This window comes from Grus americana, chromosome 1 (genome assembly GCF_028858705.1).
Source record: "Grus americana isolate bGruAme1 chromosome 1, bGruAme1.mat, whole genome shotgun sequence".
Lineage (NCBI taxonomy): Eukaryota > Metazoa > Chordata > Aves > Gruiformes > Gruidae > Grus > Grus americana.
In genome coordinates, this window is record NC_072852.1 from 148,699,432 (window position 1) to 148,722,995 (window position 23,564).

General features: G+C 44.0%; 1 protein-coding gene across 10 annotated transcripts in view; it reads left to right on the plus strand.

Moving 5' to 3' along the window:
• The window catches only part of MAP4K4 (mitogen-activated protein kinase kinase kinase kinase 4), a 168,826-nt gene extending 149,227 nt beyond the window's left edge, over positions 1-19,599 (plus strand). For all 10 annotated transcript variants that reach the window (XM_054824401.1, XM_054824392.1, XM_054824428.1 and 7 more), the window contains 7 exons: positions 2,826-2,969; positions 8,440-8,574; positions 11,507-11,607; positions 12,344-12,493; positions 13,294-13,453; positions 15,505-15,644; positions 16,353-19,599. In XM_054824401.1, the coding sequence (XP_054680376.1) occupies positions 2,826-2,969; positions 8,440-8,574; positions 11,507-11,607; positions 12,344-12,493; positions 13,294-13,453; positions 15,505-15,644; positions 16,353-16,436 (914 nt within the window). In that variant the 3' untranslated portion in view covers positions 16,437-19,599. The remainder of the gene's footprint in view (positions 1-2,825; positions 2,970-8,439; positions 8,575-11,506; positions 11,608-12,343; positions 12,494-13,293; positions 13,454-15,504; positions 15,645-16,352) is intronic.
• Positions 19,600-23,564: the final 3,965 nt, after the last annotated feature.

Consider the following 23,564-nt stretch of genomic DNA (forward strand, 5'->3'; position numbering starts at 1 on the left):
TGACTATTATGGTGATTTAAAATACAGGTGTAAAATCCTAGAGGTGTTTTACAGCTGTAACAAAGCACTTCCTTGTTGAACAGTTAGGGCCAAGCTGATGGTGATGTAAGCTGGTACACATGCTTATTTCTTGATAAGGTTTAACTTCTTTTTCCCTTGAGCGAATTAAACCATTGCATGGTGATGTTTCTTATGCAAAAAGAGAGGGGCTTGCTTTGCTTTGTTTTACTTTGCCTTTACCAATGGTAATGCCACAGTATCTGGCAGGTTGCTGAATGCATTAGCTCTGTCATACTATTTCTACCAACTGGTGAAAGTCGACGTTAATGACACGGATGCAGTAGCATAGATTTTTACACCCAGCCTCCACAGAGAGCCTGTACTTTTTCAGGAAGCATTTCCATTTGTTTGAAAAAACAGAACTGCTTAATTGTAGGGTGGCGGTAGAAGAGCTCGGCTGGCTGTGAATAAAGACAGCGCTTGCATTTTAAAATACAGGCACTGCTTCCCACCAGTGTGGTGCCTCATTAGGTTCATCTCAAAATGCATATAGCTAAGGGAAGGGGTCGGGGATGGGCGCGCATGTAAACTCAAAGCAGAAACATCTGCACCACAAAGGCACCAGAGAGAGAGGTGAGGGTGGAGGCAAGAGCTATTGAGCCCTGGTGCGTAAAGAGGGGAAGGGACCATGAGGGAGCAGTTTGCATGAGGCTTTGTACTGTAATCCACGCTGAAAAAAAATACAAAAATATGTGTTGAAGCTGAATCACTGACAGCTTTAGTCGATGGGTCCTGGAGCTGCAGGAAGGAGACTGACTGCTGGGCGCTTCCTCAGCCAGTTTGTTGCTGCTGCAGCCTGTGCCAAGCCCTGACTCAGTGCGTGCCTTGCTCTCCCTGCTTCCTTTCACCCCTTCCCAGTTTGAGGATGTCTCCCAGTATGGGAGATGGTTGATGTGAAATGTCCCCGGGGGCTGTGGGACGGCAGCCAGCAGGTACAGACCCATGTGGGGATGCAGAAGCAGAAAGGCAGGAAGGGGACAGAGGACGCATCAGCAGCTGAAGGAGAAGCCCAGGAGGGCTGCAGGCCCTCTCCCAAGATAGGCTCTGCACCTGCCAGCGTCCCTGGGCTCTCCTGCCTCGAGGAGGCAGAGGAATAGCAGAGCAGCAAATTTCAGCAAAGAGAGGTTTGTGGGGGCTGCTGGGACCTCTGAAGTTTCCTTACTGAAAAGGCAAGAGAGAGGAAAATGGAGATGCGTGATGGTTTCTGACTTCTCCGTGGGCTACGTCTGTTTTTCTCATCCAGCCAGAGGCTTTTCAGAGTGCCCCAGCACCAGCAGCTCAGGCCCCTTGCCCATCATTACCTCCTCCTGGCTGCAGCTCTGCTCCCATCCAACCCCTTGTCCCCTTTGGGAGACACCTCGTGCCCTCTGGGTGAGGGTGAACATGCTCTCCTCTTGCAAACTGCTCCCGTGTCTGGCAGCCAGGGTGTTGTTTAGGGCAGCGTTCCTCATCCTTGTGAGCAATGCCCTTTTTCAATGCTGTGAGAAGGCATGTCACTGCTGTAGATGCAGACCGCATTAAGATACAGACTCCTGTGTATTGGGCCCACGTGCTGCATTAGAAAAGGTTCGTTATGAGACCAGCCCAAATGATACATCCATTGCACCAGTATAGTTATATCTGGGGATTAATTGTTTGACGAGGGGTTAAGGCCGTTAAGCAATAAAACCATGATTGCCTTGTACGAGTTTCGCTTTTCATATTTTATTACTGTATTATGCTTAAGGATGACAAGTTTTACACTGAGATTGCAACACAGAAGTCTAATAAAGCGAGTCATGCATTTGGTTTGATTTCAGTTCCCTGTGCTGTATCTGACCTGTCTCTGCACAATTTGTGGGGTCTTAGACTGAAACACTATTGCAACTAAATATTCATGAAATTAAAGAGTGATAATATATTAATAGATATTTAAAACCTAGTTTCATATATCTATATTACTAAAAAAATGTAAACCCTTACTAAGGTTTTGTGGACTCTTGGAAAGTGTTCCAGTGGATGTGTGGGCCTTTGTAGAAAGAATCTGGCCTACTGACTTTTTCCATCTGTATTTGCTTGATCTTTAGGAGAAATCTGTGGAAACATGAGATTACTGTTATTCCTCTAGTTTTAACATTCAGATGGAAAAGATTGTTGGGAAGCTGAGGACCAACCCTGTGCCTATCCTTTTACAGGAGGGCTGCACCGCAATCTGTTTTTCTCAGTGGGGACCAAGCCCCTACCACTGCTTTTTTGCAATGTCCTTGTCAAGAGCATCCTGGAAGTGTTCAAGGCCAGGTTGGATGGGGCTTTGGGCAACCTGGTCTAGTGGAGGGTATCCCTGCCCATGGCAGGGGGTTGGAACTAGATGGTCTTTGAGGTCCCTTCCAACCCAAACCATTCTATGATTCTATGATCCTGCTACCAACTCCCCTACCAACAGCTAATACAGCTTTGGAATACATAAGCTTGGGTACTGCTGTGCCTCACCCCTCCTCCAACATTAGTGTGCCTTTTTGTTTGGGAACTGGTGCTCTAGAAAGTTCTCCATGGTCTGTCCGTCTCTTGCTCTCTTGAACACTGCAATTTGGCACAAGTAGTCACTGCGGGCAGGTAATGTAGGCAGCCTTTACATCATAAGATCTTTTAGGCTGCAGGCGTCTGACGCCCAACCTGCAGTGTTTAGACCTGCCTGAAGCAAGATAGTTGCTCTATCAAGCATCAGTTCATCAGAATATGTGGAAAATCTCCCTCCTAACTTGGATCTCTGTTTTTGTTTCTTCTAGGAGTGAACTTGTTAGTGGGCACTGAAAGTGGTCTGATGCTGCTAGACAGAAGTGGTCAGGGGAAGGTTTATCCACTCATCAATCGAAGACGATTCCAGCAAATGGATGTACTTGAAGGGCTGAATGTCTTGGTGACAATTTCTGGTAAAGTTAACTTTTCAACATGATTTTTTCCCCCTTCTGGCATGGCATGGCATGGCAGAATACTTTTCTTGGCAGCCTGTGCGTTGAGGGGGAAGTCCTGACTTGACTGAAGTCAGTGGGTTTTCCATCATTTCACCTCTCTGAGTCTACAGTTTGTTTCTGCAAGTGAATCACTTTCCACACAACACCCTGTGCCTGCTTGCTCCCTGTCCATCCTCCTGTGGGGTGGCCTTTAAAAATGCTGCATGGGTTTGGGGGAAATGTCCAGCTTTATTTGTTTGTTCAGTGCTTGGGAGCAGTAAATTAATGTTTTGTGAAGTTTGTAAAAATGGGATTGTTTTCCTCTGTCATGATTACTTTCAACCAGGCCTCTTTCTAACCCAAACACGGTTTGCTACTGGGGTTTAAAGACATCTTGTGTGTTAAAATCCGTAGAATGGGAAATGGTCTTGCGAAGTAGAGAAATAAGAGTGACGTGCGGTGTGTGTGTGTTTGAGAGAGAGGGGAGTACAATGCGTACGTGATGTGGAAATCACCAGCGTGAGAAGGCACATCGGTGCAGTGCTTGGCCTTGTCTCTCACTGGATCCAACTGCAGATGGCAAAGCAACAGGAGGAGAAGGGTGGTGGTGATTGTTGTGTTTGTTTTGTGTGCGCCGGTGAAAACCGTGTTTTATGAAGCTTGAGGTTCCAGACTCTTTGGCTCCAGAGAGTTATTGCATAAGGTTATCCTGCTGTTAAGCAACTTTATGTGGTGCACTGTTAATCTTTCTTCACAGGTGCCATTCAGCCATTTACCTTTCCTTTTGTTTTAGTTTGTTTGTGAAATTAGCCTTTGCTACACAGCGCATGTGTGATGGGGAGAGGATGTTAAATGAGGTTTCCCACAGTGGCCCCTGTGTCATTATTCAGAGCCACCCAAGATTTTGCTGAGGCTCCAGAGCCCCTCTGACTCCACTGTAGGAGCTCTCTGGCTCTCCCAACACTTGTGCAAAAGGGCACACACCTAGACAATTTAATGTATTAGCGGTGTTATGCTGCCACAGGTCTGAAGAACTGTGCCCATGCTGGCATCATCAACATGGGACTTTGTTTCTGTCTAAAGCAACCGTATTTTATTGGCTTGTTGCTGCATTCTCAGCCACAGCTATGCTGTGAAATCTTTAAAAAGAAAAGATTAATCAAGGAAGGTTTAAAAAAATACAGCCTGCTGTGTGCCCTTTTGATGTCTGATGCTGTATGTTAAAATGTGAGCTGTTTGAAAACCACCATTTGATAGAGTTTATTCTATAGCAGACCTTAGAAACAAAAACATTGTATAATCAACTTGTGTAAAATCTGTTGGTTTGAAGCATATCCTACACAGATGACAAGTGTCTGTGATTCAATCTTGTGTGTAATTGTTTTAGGTTTATTTACGTTTACGTCAGTCACGGTCCGAGTACCCTGACACATCCGTTTTCTTTGTTTCCTTCAAAACTATTGCTTCCTCTGTGGAGACACGCTACATTAACCCTTAAGAAATGGGCTGATCTTTGGCTGATTTATGCTTTTATGTCTCTGTCCCGTCTTGTACTGGAGTACAAGGCAGGAAAGGAGCATCCCTGCCCACCGAGAGGCAGGACGGGGGGAGCACGCTTGGTGAAACCGTGCTGCTTTTACGCTCAGGGTCCCCTTTACCTTCCTGTTCTGGCTTCTGTGCTGCAGTCCTCAATTTAAACTACCCTCGTGCTGGTCTTGGCTTCTCTTAGTGTCTTTTTAAGTTGCTCCACCTCTCCAGGCAAACTGGGAACACTGACATGGGGATGTGTTTCTGCAAACGGTGCGTTTTGGCAGCTTGATTACGGAGCTGCCTCCGAGCTTTGTCCCAGGACTGCTACTGAGAATTGTTCAGCTCCCTACAGCGCTCTCAGCCATATGTTCCCTCGGCTTTTTCAGGAAGTGATGTGCTGAAGGTGGTGAGCTTTGAAAAGCATCACCACATTGTGCAAAGAAGTTCAGTGCATTAGGATGTCAAGGGGATTGACACCTAAAACTGCTTTTAATACACACTCTTTTGAGCCTGGAATCCTGAAATCAATTCTCCCCCCAATGTATATGTCAAATATAAAACTTATTGACAACAAAGCTTTTGATACTGAGATACTGAGCTGCTACAGCTGGTACAAGGAAGTTTTGCAGGTCAAAGCAGAGTAGTTAATCAGCTCTTCATACTGTTGGGAGGCAAAAACATAGTTTCGGCTACTCAGGTAATAAATATGCTGAGAGTCATAAAAACGCTGTAAGAGCGACGACATGCATACAGGACATGCTCTGCTTGTGGCCCCTGAGGGTTTTGCTAGCCCAACTGGCTGATGGTGGCAATTGGGAAGGTAGGAAGGGATGACAGAGTAGAAGAACTGGTTGGAATCTGCCTGCTTAATAATTAAAACCCACAGCGACAATAAAAACAAAAACTCAATATAGGAAAAGGAACTTTGCATTCAAAACGATGTCTGTGGGAGAGCCAGAGCTGGGAGTTCTCATAGAAGTCACTGGCTGATCAGTTCATTTGATAGCTGGAGCAGAGTTTTCTTTCTTATTTCATGGCCATAATAATTAGACCAAAAAAAAAAAAAAAGACCAGATTTTTGAGAGCTTTTTTAACTGACTGGTAGAGATTTACAAGCAGAAGGATCTAATCCCCCCCACTCCCAATAAGAGCACCATAACTTGAAGTCCATACACAGCCATGTTTATATAACTAACTGGTCCTGCTTTTTTCATGTCAGACTGCTGAAAGGCAGAGGAATTTCCTGTCTTGTGACTTTCCTTGTGGTCTAGACACTAAAACACAATGGGAACACGCTTGAGATATTTCTCTGTTTTGAAAAATGTTTCTGGTTGGAGAGAAATACCCTGGTGCACATCATGTGAACCACAAGGAAAAAAAAAATATTAGCCACGTGCTGGGAAATTCCCTTGTGTACTGTTTGTTCTGAGTCTTCAAGTTTGACTAAGCTACTGGGGTAGCTAAAGCCATGGAAATATCTGAGAGAGCATTTGTCTCCTAGTGCGCAGGGACTCATGATACTTTTAAAGACATTTGGTGCATTGTACTGACCTTCAGCTCTCCTGTTCCCTCTGAGCTCTTCCTCGCCCAGAACTGCAGTGCCTTCTGGTCTGGACTGTGTTCCCTATTTCAGTGTTTCTAAAAGAGCCCTTGTGGCTATCGTTCACATTATTTTCATGGGAGGACCTTTCCTTGGTCAGATGTGGGACTTCTGGGAATATGGTTTCCTGCTCTGGTCCCTTTTCCAAATCTTACAAAGCTATGGCAGTGGTGGGGCTTTATCCCTTTATGAAACTTGGCTTAATAAATATGAAGTCAGGCAATAAATCAGGGTGCTCACTTACTGCCAAATCTGCTGTCATTTGTAGTAGGGATAAACAAAGGACAGTGTGATGTTACTTCACGTTTCATTTGGTGCCATCAGAGCAGAGGGGCTTTTAAAATTAAATAGCAGGTCCAGTATTTGAAAATGAGTCTCCAATTCCACTTTAAATTTAAGCTCAGTGGCTAGATTTTTCACTTTGAAACTGCCTCCTCTTTTCCTTCTGCCCTTCCCCATCCAAGCAATCACAAAAAGATCTTTTAGGCTGTGTGTCTTCATAACAGAAAGACTTGAGGCGCTGCAGTCCATGGAGCAGCCTGTTTGCAAGCTGTCCTTCCCCATGTGCTGCCCCAGCCCTTGCAGCTGCTTTTCCTGAGGAGTTGGGCTCTGTTAGGGGATCCCCTGCCATCAGGGTAGGGGCTCTGCACCAGCTCCAGGACCCCAGTGTGGAGCTGGCTGGGTACAGTAAGATGGTCTCAATGCTGGGGCTTTGTGTAACCGATATCGCCCATCCCTGTCTCTGAAATGAGCAGCCAGCTGTGAACTGATCCATCAGTAGGCATCGTGTGAAAACTTAAAAGACAAATTAAAGACATTAGCTAAACCCTGTAGTTGGATCTGGCTGGCAGGCTGCCAGGTGGACCATCCTGACAGGTCATGGCTTTCTGCAGCACAGACCAGTACTGTGCCACTTGGCGAGCCCAGCACTGACTGCGGTACAGGTCAGCCGTCTCCTCACAGCCCCAAGGGCTGTGAAACACTGTCCACAGTCACACGGCTTCCTCATCATGGCTAGTGAAGCATGGAGCTACTCCACTGACAAGTTGGGTCCCTGAGAGCATCTCCTATTTCCTTTCCTTGTGCAGAGACCTCGTGGAGCCTTATTAAATGTCTGCTAGTCCAAGCAGAGATGATCTCTTTTCTTTGCCTCCAGTTTCATCTGTGGACCTGTAATGGCTTCAGGCAGCAAAGCAGCTGGAGGAAGGAGGATGCAAGCTTTGAGTATGTGCATTAGGGCCACCTTCTCGCTGGTTCAGCAAATGCTTTGTAGGCCATTTGTTGTTAAAGAATCACTGATAAAGTTTATCATGAACCTTGTTCTACATGCAAAGAAGCCTTCTTGTATTGACAGTTAAGAGTCTGAGCTGTATTTTGATGACCGTGGCAGATGCATTGGCAGCTGAAGATAGGGCAGCCTGGGCAAGTAGATTCTCTCACCTGTGGAGAAAAAACACCTCTTGGTTTCTGTGTGCAGCCTGATAAGTATTACACCCCTTGCAGCACAAGGGAAGGGCTGCTGACAAAGCAGACGTCAGCTTTTAGCAAGTGGATGAAGTTTGCCTGGGCCGTGTGAAATCCTCTCACTGCAATTTCAGATATTGTACGTTTTTCCTTACAACAGACCTGGTGTACAGTGGTTCAGTAATTAAATTATTTAGTGGTGTTGTTTGGTGTGCATTTCCACCAGGGAAATAATAAATGAACAGTCTTAATAAAAGTTCACCAGTTTGTGTCTCCAAGGGTGATATAAGGGATGGAAATGTCCTGGTTGCTAACCGAGAAGAATTTGTAAAATACATTTCATCGCTATATTCTTCTCCACTTTTGCTTCCTCCTTTCAAACCAGTCCGACACTCTTCTGATAGCTGCATAGATAATTTCGGGCCTCAAATTCCATCCTGCTGCTCTCCTACAGTTTTGTATGAAAAAGAACCATTCTGACTTAGTTATATAGGGGTTTTTTTATCTCAGTGCATGACTCTGGTGCTTTTGTTGTGGGAGTATAACCCTTTTCTGATAAAAGTTGTTTGCATCCTGGGAACCAGATGACTGAAGAGCTGTTCACTTCAGTTTGTCATTTTATGTTCATGTGGTATTACCATGTGTCTTTGTCATTGATTATCAGGAAAGCATGTGTTTGGGTGGAGTCTGGAGTAAAGCTGTTGTGGACGTAAAAACTGAGGGAAATCTCTGCGGTTGCAGCAGTTTCTCCTTCGTTGTCATTTTGGTTTCCTCTGCGGGGCTTTCTGTTTGCTTGGGCAGGGTATTTTTGCACTTCCTATGAAGATAAACCAATCTTTTTCATTTTGTGTCCAGGTAAGAAGAACAAGTTGCGAGTTTACTATTTGTCCTGGTTAAGAAATAAAATCCTTCACAATGACCCTGAAGTAGAAAAGAAACAGGGCTGGACAACGGTGGGCGACTTGGAAGGCTGTGTGCACTATAAAGTTGGTGAGTAGCAAATGCAGTAATCAAATTGTCAGGATAAAAGCTGGCTGAGAAAGGGAACTGCAGTGCATGTAGCTGCTGGGTTGAAGATTTGGTTTTATTTCTAGCTGTCTTCCCAGTCCCTCAGGGCGAAGTTCTCTGGCAAAGCACCAGAGTAGGTGGCAAGTTACTGGGTTAAACTGAACATGGGAGAGGTTTTGCAGTGGGATGCTGGGCTGTGAACTAGAGCGGGCACAAATCCCCATCTGTCTCCTTGCCGTGCTGGATGCAACTTCCAGGAGAGTGCTAATGTGGACAATGAAGGCTGGTAACCTTTCGCCACCTCTGTTAGACCCTTTGGGCTTCTTGTCAACCAACAGCTGTTCTCTCTACTAGCAGGTTTTCCTGGTCTTTTGCCTTGATGTCATCACATGCTGGAATGGAGTGAAAAAAGTCTCCTCTCTAATAGAGATTTTAAAGACTGGGGAAAAAAAAAAGAGAGTGGGAGGAGAAAGCAAACCCAACTAGTGCACGAGCTTTGGAGAGGCATCTGGGAACAGAAGCATATGTTTAGCTTCAAGATGATTCATTGATTCCCCTTAGCTCATGAAATTTCCTAATGCCATCTCAGATCCACTGCAGTACAGTTATGGGATGAAGCGTGTTTTCACTAGGCAGGTGCCTTTTGAGTGGTTTTAAGTCATTTAAATGGATTTAGCTGTAGAAATTTCCACCAAAACTAGTGAAGGACATGTAGTATTCATCCAGCAGAATATGCAGTGAGCCTGCTGCCCTGCAGGTGGGGATATGAACCAAGAGCTCTTTCTCCTGCTTCAGTCTCAGGATGCATCTTAACAGGCCCTGGATGTTGCCTTTGATTTGGTTTTCTTCTAAGAGCCAGCTCAGTTCCCTTTCCAGCTGTGTCAATCAATGTGGAGCAGCATCAGCAATGAGACTGAGCTCGGTCTCCTCCTGTCATGCGTGCACTCTTGGAAAAACCTGCTAGTGGGGCGTAATCAATAACGATGGCAGTAAGTGACTGCTGAACCAGGAGCTTAACCCCAAAAACAATTAATAATGTACTTCTCCGGTATGGTGCCCCAGGGTGTCAGCAGCATAATGAAGTGGCCTGTGAACAATACATTAACAGCTATTGAAAGGAGGCTTTCCAGCAGGGAAGCGTGTGAAACAGAGCATTCTCTTCCAGATGAAGAGGGGTTTGTTACCCTGGGCTGCAGCCTGGCACTGAACTTCCCTCTGAACCATAGATGACTTCTTCAGGTAGTGAGAGGCCTCTTTGACAGCTGTGCTGCAGTTACCAAGAAGGATGAGCTCTGCCAATGGTTGGGCTCATGGTCTGGAGGCTGCCACCAAGGCAGCTGGCACTGATCGCTTCATTGTGTCTTTGATGCAACAGGGGTCTTGGATGTCAGAGTGAAGTGGTATTTATGGATCTCAGTTGCTTCGGGCAATTTTTGGCTCCTCTAAATGATAAATTGCTCTTTTGAAACTTAAGATTTGGGTGAATTCCCAGATAGCACCCAGAGCAAAGAATGAGGATTATCAAAGGTCCCCTTTCACAGATAAGGTAGTTCTGTTCGACAACCCCCTCTTCCCTGAGAAAAAAATTCCAAGAAGTCTTGTAAGCTAGACAAGACTGAACAAAAGCTCTGTTTTTCAGTCAGTACAGCTGTGGAGGTTGAGAGACTTTTTTTTGTCTGTTGAAAAAGCGTCAAGTCCTTTAACGCTTACAGTTCAGTACTCTCACTTCCCTGCAGAGTCAAAAGGGAGCAAGTAATAGCTTTGTCTCCCTGTTACCTACCAAGAGACAACAACTGCAGGCTTGTACAGTAGTAAGATATCTAAAAGGCATTAAAATAGTATTTATTAAAGAAGTGTTCTTCTCACAAGTCTGAGGTTTTCAGTCTTGTTTCAAAATCAATTTTGGTTGGGAGATCGCAGAAGGTGAAGGTGCAAGGAATTACTGTTTTGGAAAAGTGGGATATTCCCCTAAAACTTGGGGTAAAGAGGTAGCAGAAACCTCCTAAGGTTTCTTGATGTCATCCAAATAATGTTTTGGGGTTTTTTTTCTTCTCCCAAAAAAAAAGAGTGCTGGAAAGAGGTCAGCAAACCTCAACATTTGGAAGTCCCCATGATCTGTTCCTTCCCAAATCCAGATGGCAGCTGGAAATGCAGATCCAGTGGCACTTTGTGAATGGCCTTTTCTAGACTTTATCAGTCCCCTCCTGAAAACAGAAGTGAACAGAGCTTTTTTTGATGGCTGATTTAGTCAGCTGTTTGAATGTGGGAACAGAAATATATTTGAGAATTTGTGGATCAGCTATGTCATGACACTTTATCTCTGGTAAATTCTGTGATGATTTTTTTTTTTCCAGATGAGTTATCTCAGGCTTTAGGGACAAGGGAAAGTGCTCTTTCGAAAGAAAGTACACTATCAAACTTGCCTTTTGCTTTTAAAATGGACTTGTTTCTTAACTTCTCATTTCAGTTCCTTTTTTCCCTCCTTTCCCCTCGGGAATTTTACCATCAGCTCAAAATACGACTGCCAGTGCTGTGACTGGAACTGCCAATATACTCTACCACAGTCATAGACTTCTTTTATTGGAAATGTCCCTACCTGAAAACCAATTTTGTCTTAATGAGTAAGCACTGTCTAATGTGGCGAAAAAAAGTGTACATAAGTGTGTACCGACTAGGTAATTCGAAACATGGTGATGGGTTCGGTTACTGATAAGAGTAATGATTTTTTTTTTTGTGGTGTAAATGTGTCAAAATACTTAACTATGTAGAATTAGCAATCCTAAAATTCAGTGTTACTAAAAACCTCCAAATGTATGTAAGTATGGAGAAATATTGTCATTTTCTGCTATCCTTAAGTAACTGAAATGACTTTGGAATCACTGCTGAATTCTTTTTTGTTTTGTTTTAATTTCAGTAAAATACGAAAGAATCAAGTTCTTGGTAATTGCATTGAAGAGTTCTGTGGAAGTCTATGCATGGGCACCAAAGCCATACCATAAATTTATGGCCTTTAAGGTAACAGTATATTTCAGGATTTTCTCATAGAACACTTGCAATTACCCCTTTTACAAAAATGTTCAAACATTTTATCATGGCTGTATTACAAATTCTTTGGTAAATCTGCCATGAACTTTGTATTACATTTTAATTTAGGAGCTTCTTTAGCTCAAAGATGCAGTACACTTAAAGTTCTAAATCGTAACTGATAATCGTAACAAATAATCAAAATGACACAACTGTTTGTTTTACCTCTCTGTAAATAAAACATGAGGCAGAGACAAGTGAACCAAGTCTAAACATCTTCATCTGAGCAGAACAAGTCATTGCATGATACTCAGCATTGTTATTTTTTTGAATGCAGCAAGAATTAAGTTAGCTGGCTTGGTATAATTACCAAACTGATTTGCAGACGATTGGTTACTGCTGGTTGTGCAAATTGAAGTTCAACGCTTACAGGAGCGTCAAATTGCCCTGAACTTTGGAGAAAACAATTCTTACTAAAAACCAAACAGACCAACTAAAGTAAACCCCTGCAGAAAATAGCTTACAATATTATGTGACTGAAATGCAACAGGGTGCAGAGTAATCTGTCCTTGTCCACAAGAGACACGTTAGCCTAACTGGTCTGGTGGATGAAGGCCAGAGGTGTGCAGGAGGAATAAACCCATAATAGGTGCATTAGAGTACCTTTTTAGAAAACCCACTGTGGTTCTAAGCAGTAAAGTAAATCTCACTGATGGTTGTCTTACAGTCGTTTGGAGAATTGGTACATAAGCCATTACTCGTGGATCTAACCGTAGAAGAGGGTCAGAGACTAAAAGTGATCTATGGCTCCTGCGCTGGCTTCCATGCTGTTGATGTGGATTCAGGATCGGTCTATGATATTTATTTACCAACACATGTAAGAGCTGCTGCTGGGGTGGGGGTTTTTCTTCCTTTTCTGGTTTCGCCCTTGACCCTTCCTTTCCTCCCATGACCAACAGATGGGCTGCCCCTGTGTATCACTGCTGGCACAGTAAATTGGGTGAAGGGGTCCGAGCAGATGTGGCCACCTGTACTTAGGGGCTTGTGCCTCACTCTCTGTCTTCTCCTCATGGTCAGGATGTCTCCATGGTTGGGAGCTGCCCACCCAGGTGTGACATGGGCCAACATGACTGATTCAGGGGTAGCAGCTATATGGCCAAGTACATTGCAGAGGCCACGGGGAAGGTGGCAGTACAAGTGACGTGACAGCCCACTGATGAGATTCAGCAGGGTTGGCAAAGGCCAGATGGCCTTAGCTCCCAAATTTTCCTGTCGTTCATTGTACACAGAGGTGTCAGATGGGCCTGTAGTGTGTGATGCTCCACCACAAGCACTATTCACTGCAGTGCAGAGGTCTGAGGTCTGCATCTGCGCTGCTTGCTCCAGGCTCCCTTTCTGCCCCTGGAAAGAAATGAGCAGCCCTACACACAAGTTAATCTTTATTGTGTTTAGATGTCTGCCTTAAGATGGGAGCATTTGTGCCCCTAAGGTTTCCAGGTCTTTGTTGTCACTGCGGAAGGGTGTCTAGCTTGGGGAGAGCAGAGCTAGCACTTGGAAAGTGAGTGAATCCCCGACGTTCTGTCATCAGCCAAAATAAAAAACCACCCAGCCTTTTCTCCCAGTGCAGGCTCTGTGGCATTAAAACACAAGGCTTCCTCTTCTCTTCCGTCTCTGCAGATCCAGAGCAGTATCCAACCTCACGCAATCATCATTCTCCCAAACACGGATGGGATGGAGCTACTGGTCTGCTACGAGGATGAAGGAGTTTACGTCAACACGTACGGAAGGATCACCAAGGATGTGGTTCTGCAGTGGGGAGAGATGCCAACTTCAGTTGGTAAGTGCCTCGGCAGAGTCAAATACAACGTGCCGTTAGGGAGCGTGAGTGTGTGCACGCAGACAGAAGGAAGGTGCGTCAGGTTTGACATCAGATTCAGAAGCAGCAATGCTGTAATATTCCTGGAAAACATCTGCACAAACTGGAGAGTAATCATATAGATCTGTTTTCCGCTGAGTTTTTAAGAACAAAATCCAAACAAACAAGTTGTAGAATTCAGGAATTAAAAACTCACCGGGGCCTCTGTAGGCTGCTGCAGAATTTTTGCTACACATCCACAAAGTTGTGGAAGCGTCTCAGTATGAAGACATGTAAGGTGGCAGGTGGGTAAGATATTATTACGGGTAATTCTCTAGAGATAACAGCCTGTATATCTGACTTGAGGTATTTACTTTAATTCACCTGCAGATTGCTCATCTATCCTAGCATGATAATTCTCTCACATCTCTCCAGCTCAAAATAAGGTAGTTTTGAGAGTGGGAGCAATGAGTGTAGGAAAACGGGCACAGATTTGTTACGGACGCAAGTACACACCAGGGGATCCCTCTTGCTGCCTGCGCTGCCGTATTTCAGTGCCGAGTGTAGCATGGGCTGTGCTCACACCTTCCTTTCGGGCAAATGCATTGGGTTTGCGTGCTTTGGAATGGATGTGTGTATTAGGAGATTACTGCTGAGAGCTGTTCGAGCAACGTGAACCATAATGGAGGAGGAAATTTAAACAAGTTTCATGCACAGCATGCTCGCTCCTGTGGTGATTAACTCTTGACTAGAGCTAAAAGCAAGTAGGATTTATCAGCTGGCAAATTGCAGAGCCTTTGGGGGCTGGAGTGCCTGTGAAGTAAATGCCACTGAGGCAGCCAACGCCATCTGAACATCTCATCTGACAATTTTTAGAAGCTATTTGGCCCAGTTACCACTAGTAACATATTTAAAAATAAATAAATTTCCAGCATGATGGTATATGCAGTGTATAGGTGTATATTATACTGTAGTAGGTAATTTGATTTAATTTCACTGAAAATTAAAAGAGAAAAAAATCTATAAATGGGAAGTACTGCAAAATGAAATATTTTTAAATTTTGCTTGCTAAGAGTTATTGTTCTTCTTTTTATTTTTATGTTAAGTAGGCATGCAAATCAGAGGCAACAGCTTATTCTTCATTAAGTTCCCATATGTTATTTTTGGCAGCGTTCCTAAGAGTATCCATCAAATTGCTTTTTGAATATACCTTTTCATAATGCTGGTGATTTTCTCCTTTATTTGATTTTTTTTTTTTACAGCTATCAAGAACAGATTTTTTTCCTCATGCTACTACTAATCTGTTTCCTCCAGTGACACTCTTAAGGAAAAATGCTTAATTTTTTGCTTTATTTTGCACAAAGGAAACCATTCTATGAAATAATAGTATTTTCACTTGGAGAGCTTAATATGGACCTCTTCTGAGATCCACAGAATGCTTTTCAGACCAATTAGCTTTCTCAAGGAGATCAGTTTTTTAAAGTATTACTCCTATTAAAGGAAGCTAGCTCATTTTTTTTCTAGTTTTCCCTTTCCCTCTCCTCTTTCTCTGTTTTTGCTGCCAAACTCCTTCCAGGAGAGGAAATAACACCATGGGACACAGAGCTGGTGCTGGGGACGTGCTGGAGTGGATGGCTTTAGTCTATTTAAACATTGGGTTCTGCTTTCTTCTTGTCAACAGCTCATTAGCCTGTCTCTTTGACACACTTGGGAGAAAAAGCCTGTGTAAAAACGCGATGTTCCTTCTATTTAATTGAAGGTTGGAAGGTTCCCATTGTGTCATGAATGCTCAGGCAAGATGTATATTACTAACGTGCAAAACCCACGGGGACATTAAAAAAGAAGGTATTTTAAGGCATCATGAAGATGCTGAACACAGAAATAGCACTGTGAACATGTGTGTAGTTATAATAAGTACATGCAGGTCATTTTTAACTAGAGTGCGTCAGTATATTCCTCTGCTTTTTTCCGTTGTTCCGTGTTGCCCTCTACCTGTCCTCATGGGCTGCGTGTGCTGTGTTTTCTTTCCAAAGCATACATCCGATCCAACCAGATTATGGGCTGGGGAGAAAAAGCTATCGAAATACGATCGGTGGAAACTGGACACTTGGACGGTGTGTTCATGCACAAAAGGGCGCAAAGACTCAAGTTCTTATGCGAACGCAATGACAAGGTATAATTCGTCCCCCCGGGTAGTTTCTTGCCAAGATGGTAAATGTGTACTTTAACCGGGTAGTTGTGGTGGGTTGACCCAGACCAGCAGCCAAACACCCACCCAGCCTCTCGCTCACTCCCCTCTCCTGTGGGATGGGGATAATATAGAAGGGGGGCGAAAAGACCGATGGATCAAGACAAAGACAGTTCAATAAGGACAGCAAAAGGAGGCGAGATAAGGAACTCATTCTCAGCCTCCCGTTGGCAGGCAGATGTCCAGCCACTTCCCGGGAAGCAGAGCTTCAGTACACGTAATGCTTGCTTGGAAAGATAAATGTCATCGCCATGATGTCCCCCCATCCTCTCCCTTTCCCTGAGCATGATGTTATACGTTATGGGATATCCCTTTGGTCAGTTTGAGTCCGCTGTCCCGACACTGTCCCCTCTCAGCCTCTTGCCCATCCCCAGCCCAGCTGAGGGGCCGGAGAGCAAGCCTTGGTGCGGTGCAAGTGCTGTTCCACAGCAGCCGCAACGCCGGTGTGTTAACAACACTTCAGCCACAAACGCAGAGCCCAGCTCCGTACAAGCTGCGCTGAAGAAAGTCAACTCTGTCCCCGCCAGATCCAGCACGGCGCTGTAATTGCACCGTAAATATCAGCGGCAGCGAAGGCAAATTAAAGCCTCTGCTGTCCTACCTGTTGAATTTACCAATCTCTTTTCTCCACAGGTTTTCTTTGCCTCCGTACGGTCGGGTGGAAGCAGTCAAGTCTATTTCATGACCCTTGGCAGGACTTCTCTTCTGAGCTGGTAGAAGCAGTGGGATTTGACGAGGAATTGCTGACATCCAGAGTCTGAGATCTTCATAACTCGGAATTATTTTCAACTGGAGTACAGACCTGCACTAGTGCAGCACTCTGTGTAAATGTGTGTGCAGGCATCACTGGTGTTAGGTTTCTTTTTGTTTTTCAACTGAGGCTGCGACGCAGCTGGTGCTGTAAAGATATTGCCATCAGGTGCTACAATGTCTTTGAGATTTGGGATCACGCTAGAAAGCTACAGGTCTTCTTTTCCCTTCAGCTCCAGGATTCCTAGGCTTTGAAGGACTCTGTTTGTTAGTGTTAAAGCAGAGGGGGGGGGGGGGGAGGAAAAAAAAAAACCAAACCAACCCAGATTTACCATGAACATGCTGTTGAGCAGACAGGAGGCAGGCAGGAGAAGGTGAGAAGGGGTGTAGAGAGTCAGACTGGCTGAAACAGAGGGCAGATCTAGTCTAGTGATGTTAACAATGTATTTAATTGACATTTCTTTTTTGTAATGTGACAATATGTGGACAAAGAGGAAGGTGGAGGTTTTAAGAAGTTAATATTTATAAAATGTGAAAGACACAGTGACTAGGATAACTTCTTCTTGGGGACAGGGAGGGTGGGAAGGGGCTCGGGGTGGAATTCTTGGGTTTTTTTTTTTGTTTCTGCAGTTTTATTTTGGCCTGGCCAATAACTTAGTCATTTTCTGTGTACCAGGTATTGCCTGAAACATGTGCAGATGATAAAAAAGAAAAAAAAGAAAAAAAAAAGAAAAAAGGAAAAAAAATTCATTTTCTATAATGATTCTGTGTTAGGCCAGAACTTGGTTATGTCACAGTATTAGCACTGCCTCAGTTAAAGGTTTAATTTTTGTTTAAACCTAGAAGTGCAACAACAGTTTTACCACAGTCTGCACTCGCAGAACTAAAAAAAGAAAAAAAAAAAAGAAATAAAATCCAAACTACGTATGTTTATTTTTTGTGCCTACCTCATTGTTTTTAATGCATAAAATAAAAGAGGTGGTTTAGTTTATACGTTTTTAGATGAAAACCATTAATGTCTAATTTAATCTTAATACCAAAACTACCAGATTGAAAGGTTTCTGACTGTTATTGCGTAGCAAGTTTCAGCAGGAGGAGAGAGTGGTCCATTGGGGCAATAGTGGTAGCGGTATGGCAGTGAGACACTGATTAATGTAATTTGCTTACAAAATTTGGTAAAGCAAGCATTTTTTTAAACCAGTTTCATCCTTAATAGAAGTCTGAATTTAGCCTAAAACCAGAGGTTTCACTCTTCTAACGCGTGGGCTTAGTAACAGGCAGGTAAAAATAACTAGGCTAGTTCTATAAACTGTTAAATGTTGTAGGAACCATTTTGGGGCGGTGATGTTTTTCTTTTTTAAGAATGCAATGCACTAAAACTCTTTTAAGAATGTAGTTAATACTGCTTATTCATAAAAACAGCGTATACCTGTGTTTAGATGTAAGATCCCAGCTCTGGCTTTTTTTCTTTCTTTTTTTTTTTTAAGTCAGTTTTATTTTATGAATAAGTTCTGACATTTGTAATAAATGTCTTGAGAGTAATAATTTGTTTAATGGCTACATGTTCATTACTTGAGAAACCTTGAGTGTATAATAATCCGTTGGTGTTGTAATAATGCACAGTGTCACAATTCAGCCATTTTCCTTTTTGTTTCCACTTTGTTTTCTTTTTTTTTTCTTCCTTCCCAAGTCCTTTGGTGGGGTACTTTGTTGACAGCTGCCTTAAGCTGTTCATTCGGTGAACAGGCTCTCAGTGTTTCATGGGCTTTGTCTTCTGCTGCGGTTAACTTTCCTTCATGGCATGACAGGTAGGGCTTCTTAAACACTTATTCTTCAATTCAGTCAAGCTGATGGCTCGAGCGACTGGTCACACAATCAATTTAAGAGCCAAGAGCACCGAGTGTGCAAAGCTCAGACTCAACAGACCCTTCTTTTGGTGTCAAATCTGACTGCTGTAAATCCTTCAACCCTCATCAGCGTTGCTGCTGAAGACTCTCCTTCGAATACGGTGGACGGTTGAAAAGCGAGCGGTAAATGCGTACCGCCAGCGCACGCGCGTGCACACACACCCCCCACACCCCCCAAAAGAATCAAAACTCAAGAAAGCCTTACATTTGCTGGCGGAGGAATACTTAGAACTATTTTTTTTTTTTAATTGTATGACTTTTGGATAGCGTTGAAGGTGAAGGATGCGTTCTTTTCAGGCCCGGTGTGGTCAGCCAGAAGAACGATCAACCTTTTGTACTATAATGAACTCAAGGGGACTCGGAAACGCAACGTGATGGTAGACGTGGGTGTAATCACACAGCTGCCCTGTAGTGTAGTTTGCCGAAGCCGATTCAATCGAATGTCAGTCTGCGTGATTTAAATCTTCCAGCGCTATGTGGTCAAAAATTAATCTAGTCCTTGAAAGCTGATGCTATTCACCTGGAGGAAGATGCTCCAGTACGGTAGGGATGCCCAGGTCACGGATACGTGCTGTTGAAGTTTTGAGGCTCCGTGGGGAGGGGGGGGGGAGAGAATCTCCTTCCTTCGGTGGGGCTGCCCGCCTGGCGGCTTCTGCCTCCGCAGAAGTGCCAACGCGGCAAGGTAAAAACAGTATTACGAAACCACTACGTGTACCAACATCGAACTCTTCAAACAGTGCTTTTGTAAGCAAAGAAGAAAAGAAAAGCTCCTAGGTTTAGTTTTAAGCTTTAATAAGTAATAATTTTCTGTATCTTAAGTCAAAGTAACCCTAACTTGTATGACTGCAGTGTTTTTATTTTTTATCTTATGCACATGTTATGTTGGAGAAAATGTTTACAAAAATGGTTTTGTTACACTAATGTGCATCACATATTTATGGTTTATTTGAAAGTGATTTTTGTGGGTTTTTTAGTTTTTCATAGTAGTAGTAGTACACTTTTTGTGATTTATAACCCCAAATTCTGCTGATTATAAAGATGCTAAACAATAATACAAAATGACAAACTGCATTAAAATTACTAATCGTAGAGCTGCAAAGCAGACTGGTGACAAGTAAAACACTCAGCCTTTTTTTTGCAGTGCTATCTAACTTGTCTTCTGTGTATTATGGAAATTACTGTTTTTTCCCCGTTTTTCCTTAAATAAAGTCAAATTGACACCTATTCTATGTGGAAAGTATTTTGAATACCTACTGGCTGCAGAGATCAAGCTGCATGTTGCCTCGTTGCATGTGTTCATAAGAACAAAAGCCTTATTGTCAAATCTCATAATTTTAGAGACTTTGACAATAAACATGGGCTTTTGAGGGCTTTTTTGTTGTGGTGGTTTTGGTTTTGTTTTTTTTTTTTTTTTTCCTGGTGCAGTTGTTCTTTTGAGAATGACAATTTTCCATTAAAAAATGAAAAGTCAAAAGCTTCTAACATCAGCGAGTGCCCGGTGGTTCAGAAAGAAGTCGTCGCACAAAGGAGAGCCTGGGTGCGTTGTGGACGTGCCCTCCCACCACACCGCTTTCAGGAAGGTGATTTTTGTGAGCTGGCATTGCCTATTGCCGAGTGAGCGTGACGAACGGGAATCCTGAGCCAGATTCTCGCACGGCATAAAAGCATGGCTCCAAAAAACTCGAGGCGCTCCAAGTTGTAAGCTGTGAGTACTAAGCAGTTTCACTGCAAAGCTGCTGTTTGTGCCCGCGGGGTTCTTGTTGGCCTTTGCCCATGTTTTTCCACCATGGGCTGTGTCTGTTTTCTGAAGTGGAGATAAGCAGATGTTTCCTTCCGAGTAGGCTGGGCTGTGCGAGAGGAGGAGGAAGTCTGTTCCCGGGCTCCGGCCTTTCCTTGCACTTTTCATCTGCAGAAGGCAAGGGATGTGGTGTAAGTTGAAAAATGTTTCAGGGTTTCAGTTGCTTCCTATGGACAAAGGTATCTGAAATCCTCAGGCCCCACAGCTTTTCTGCTTCTGCAAGCGTAGATACTGACTGATCTTAAAAAACTAGCAGGATCAGCCAACCTCTGGTCAGGCTCCTGCCAGCTCCACTCTGGTTGCTGTTCCAGAGCTGCTGCTTTTCTTCAGTCATTCTTGTCCTGTTGAAGACTTCCCGAAGTTAAACGTACTTGGCGTAGCAGAGCACCTTTGCTGGTGGTGAAGGCAGATAGGAGCTGTTGCTCATGACAGTATGCAGTAAACTCCCGTGTGAGCTTCACGGTGGGCACTGGCAGAGGCAACGGAGAACGTGCAAAACCTTCACTTTCCTGTGAAGAAAGACACAGTTGCAGTGATTTACAGGAGGAAGGAAATAAAAAAATGAAAGCATTGGAAACTGAGCAGCAGATCTCTCCCTCTGTGGGACTTGTGTAGGTAGCAGTGGTGAGACAGGTCCAGATTTGCACCTTGTGAGGGGAGGAGGGGTGTACGTGGGACAGAAGAGAGCAAACTGCGCAGCAAAAGAACATGGGCATCTTCAAAATTTAACAACCGCAGCAGTCAAACTGGAGAAAAATAATCATCAGAAGGAGCATTTGAAACAATTTTTGTTCAAAGCTTTTAAATATTCAAGTTAAAATATTAGTAATGAGAAGTGCAAAACACTTACCCACGAGATTAAAAAACCTGCAAATTAGAAAAGATACAAAGAGTGACCCCCACCTCTTCAGGGGGTTGCTTTGCTGAAACACGCATGCTGGAGCATTAGGATTGTATAGGACCATATATGAAAGGGGGAAAGTTCAGTTTTGTGGGCTGCTGCCTCTTGTGCAGAGAGCTTGTAAATTCTTCAGCTTGTATCTATACTGAGGTCTGGGATGAGGACTGTAATACTGCTAAAAAGAGACTGAAGTTGTTGGCGAAACAACTTAAAACGTGAGGAAAGAGCCTATGGTGGAGACGGGACTCGGCACCGCGCATTCAACATGGGACGCTGCTCTATCAAAGTGGTCCAAGGCAACAAATTTGGTGTCCAGTGCTCTGTTACCCACCTGCGAGCTGCAGCATCTCGGCCCAAAGCTGTTCCTCTCCTCTTCCAGCATCACTGAAGAAAAATCAGCTTGTGCGGTATTCCCTAAGCGCTTGTCATGGCCAGCCTCTTGTACTTGCTGCTGGCTTTTACTTTGCCTTAAAATCACAGGCAGCGCAGCAGAGAGGCAATCCTGGGAACTTCACGGTGAGAAGGCTTCTTTTGCCACGCGAGGCACGTGCCTTAGGGCAGGGATTTCAGCTGCACGTGAGGGACGTCCCTTGCCCGCCGGGGTACTTTGGTGCGTGTAAGGGACGCAAGTTCAAAGAGCCGTGTGTGCCCAGCAGCTGTGAACGTGCTGGCTGCAGCGCTCTTTCAGTACACACAAATTCATCGCTGAGCTCCGGCACCCGGATGTTGTCCTATTTCCAACCCATTAAAGCTGGGAAAGCTGGTAACAACTGTCTTCTTTTGACTTAACCTCCTTTTGAAGAGTTTTTTTTAAGGCATTGAGGTGTTGGCGCTGCTCAGGGGGTCAGGTGCCAGTATTGCTGCGTGGACTGCTGCGGAGGTTTCTGGTTGGGGGAATTAAAAGAGAACATCAGGTAGTTGCAGTCGCTTAATTTTCACTCCGTGATCACGTGGCTCCACGCAACATATGCTCCGATAAAGCGTAAAAACTCTGCTCTAGAAATACCAACCATCTTACTCCTTCTCTCCCTGACTTATCCCACTCTTGTTCTAAACAATAATAAACTAGGGAGAGAAGTAGGGAGGAAGGTGTTTTGTTGTTTAAGAAAATAAATCCTCGACTCAATAATATGCCCATTCCAGCTGAGGAAATGACAGGGTGGGTTTTTTTTTTCTTTGTTAAATTATAACAGGTTTCATTCTCAGGCTCTTGTGGTTCTATGGGGTAAATACGTGGCATAGGAACGTCAGATTAATTTGTTCCAACTGCTGTACACAGCTCAAATTTTACTTGCCCTCTGTGTGAAATTTTTGTTGCACAACCTCGTATTTGTCATTCAGTGTAATCTGTCCATTAAAAAGTATTACCACATTTCCATTTTGTTCTAATATTTGCATCTCCTAGGCAATTTTGCCCAAGCCATGTTAGCCATGGGAAAAAAAAAATGCTTTTCTGGCTGTGAAACAACTGTTGGAGCAAAGGGATTGTAAGATATTGTTTGCCTCAGCTCTTGTCACGGGGAGATTACAGACAATTTTCAGTGGAGTCCCATTGGTATAGTTAGCAGGACTCTAGTCTTACAAACAAGCAAAGCTGAAAGACTGAACAGAGTAAATGATGTGTTTGGGAGCTTTTAGTGAGTCAGCGAGATAGTAAGAAAACTGAGATTTTAGTTTGAGATCTTTCACCTCGGCCATTAAACCATCTTAGCCCCTTGGGGTACGGCTGTCTCCCTCGGTGTTTGATGAAGGCAATAGAGTGTAACCCACACGGTCGCTTTCCTGGGCCAGATACTCATACTTTATGAACCTTTGGCAATTCAGACAGAAAGCCATTAGCAAGGCTAGACCTGTGAGAAAGCAAAGCATAGAGGGAATTCACATTTTCCTCTTCTGTTTTGTTGCGATGATTTTACCAAATTATTCACGGGTGCTAAGCATGCACTTGCAGGTTTGTGGCACAGAGCCTGCTGACTTGCAGCAAGGAGTTCTGGCTTTTGGCAGCTCCGTGTCTCTGTCCTCGTTTCGGCAGGGAGAGAGTTAATTTTCTTCCTAGCAGCTGGTATAGTGCTGTGATTTGGATTCAGGATGAGAATGATGTTGGTAACACACTGATGGTTTCAGTTGTTGCCAAGCAGTCAAGCTTCTCACACTGCCCTGCCAAAAAGAAGGTGGGGGGTGCACAAGAAGCTGGGAGGGGACACAGCCAGGACAGCTGACCCAAACTGGCCACAGCGATATTCCATACCATGTGGCGTCATGCTCAGTATATAACTGGGTGGGGGGCCGGGAGGCAGGGCAACTCAGGAACTTGCTGAGCATCGGCTTTGGGTGGTGAATAATTATGCTGTGCATCACTTGTGTTGTATATTCTATTATTATTTTCTTTTCTTCTCCTTCTTCCCCTTCTTCCTTCTCTGTCCTATTAAACTGTCTTTATCTCAACCCATGAGTTTTATCTTTTCCAGTTCTCTCCCCCATCCCACTGG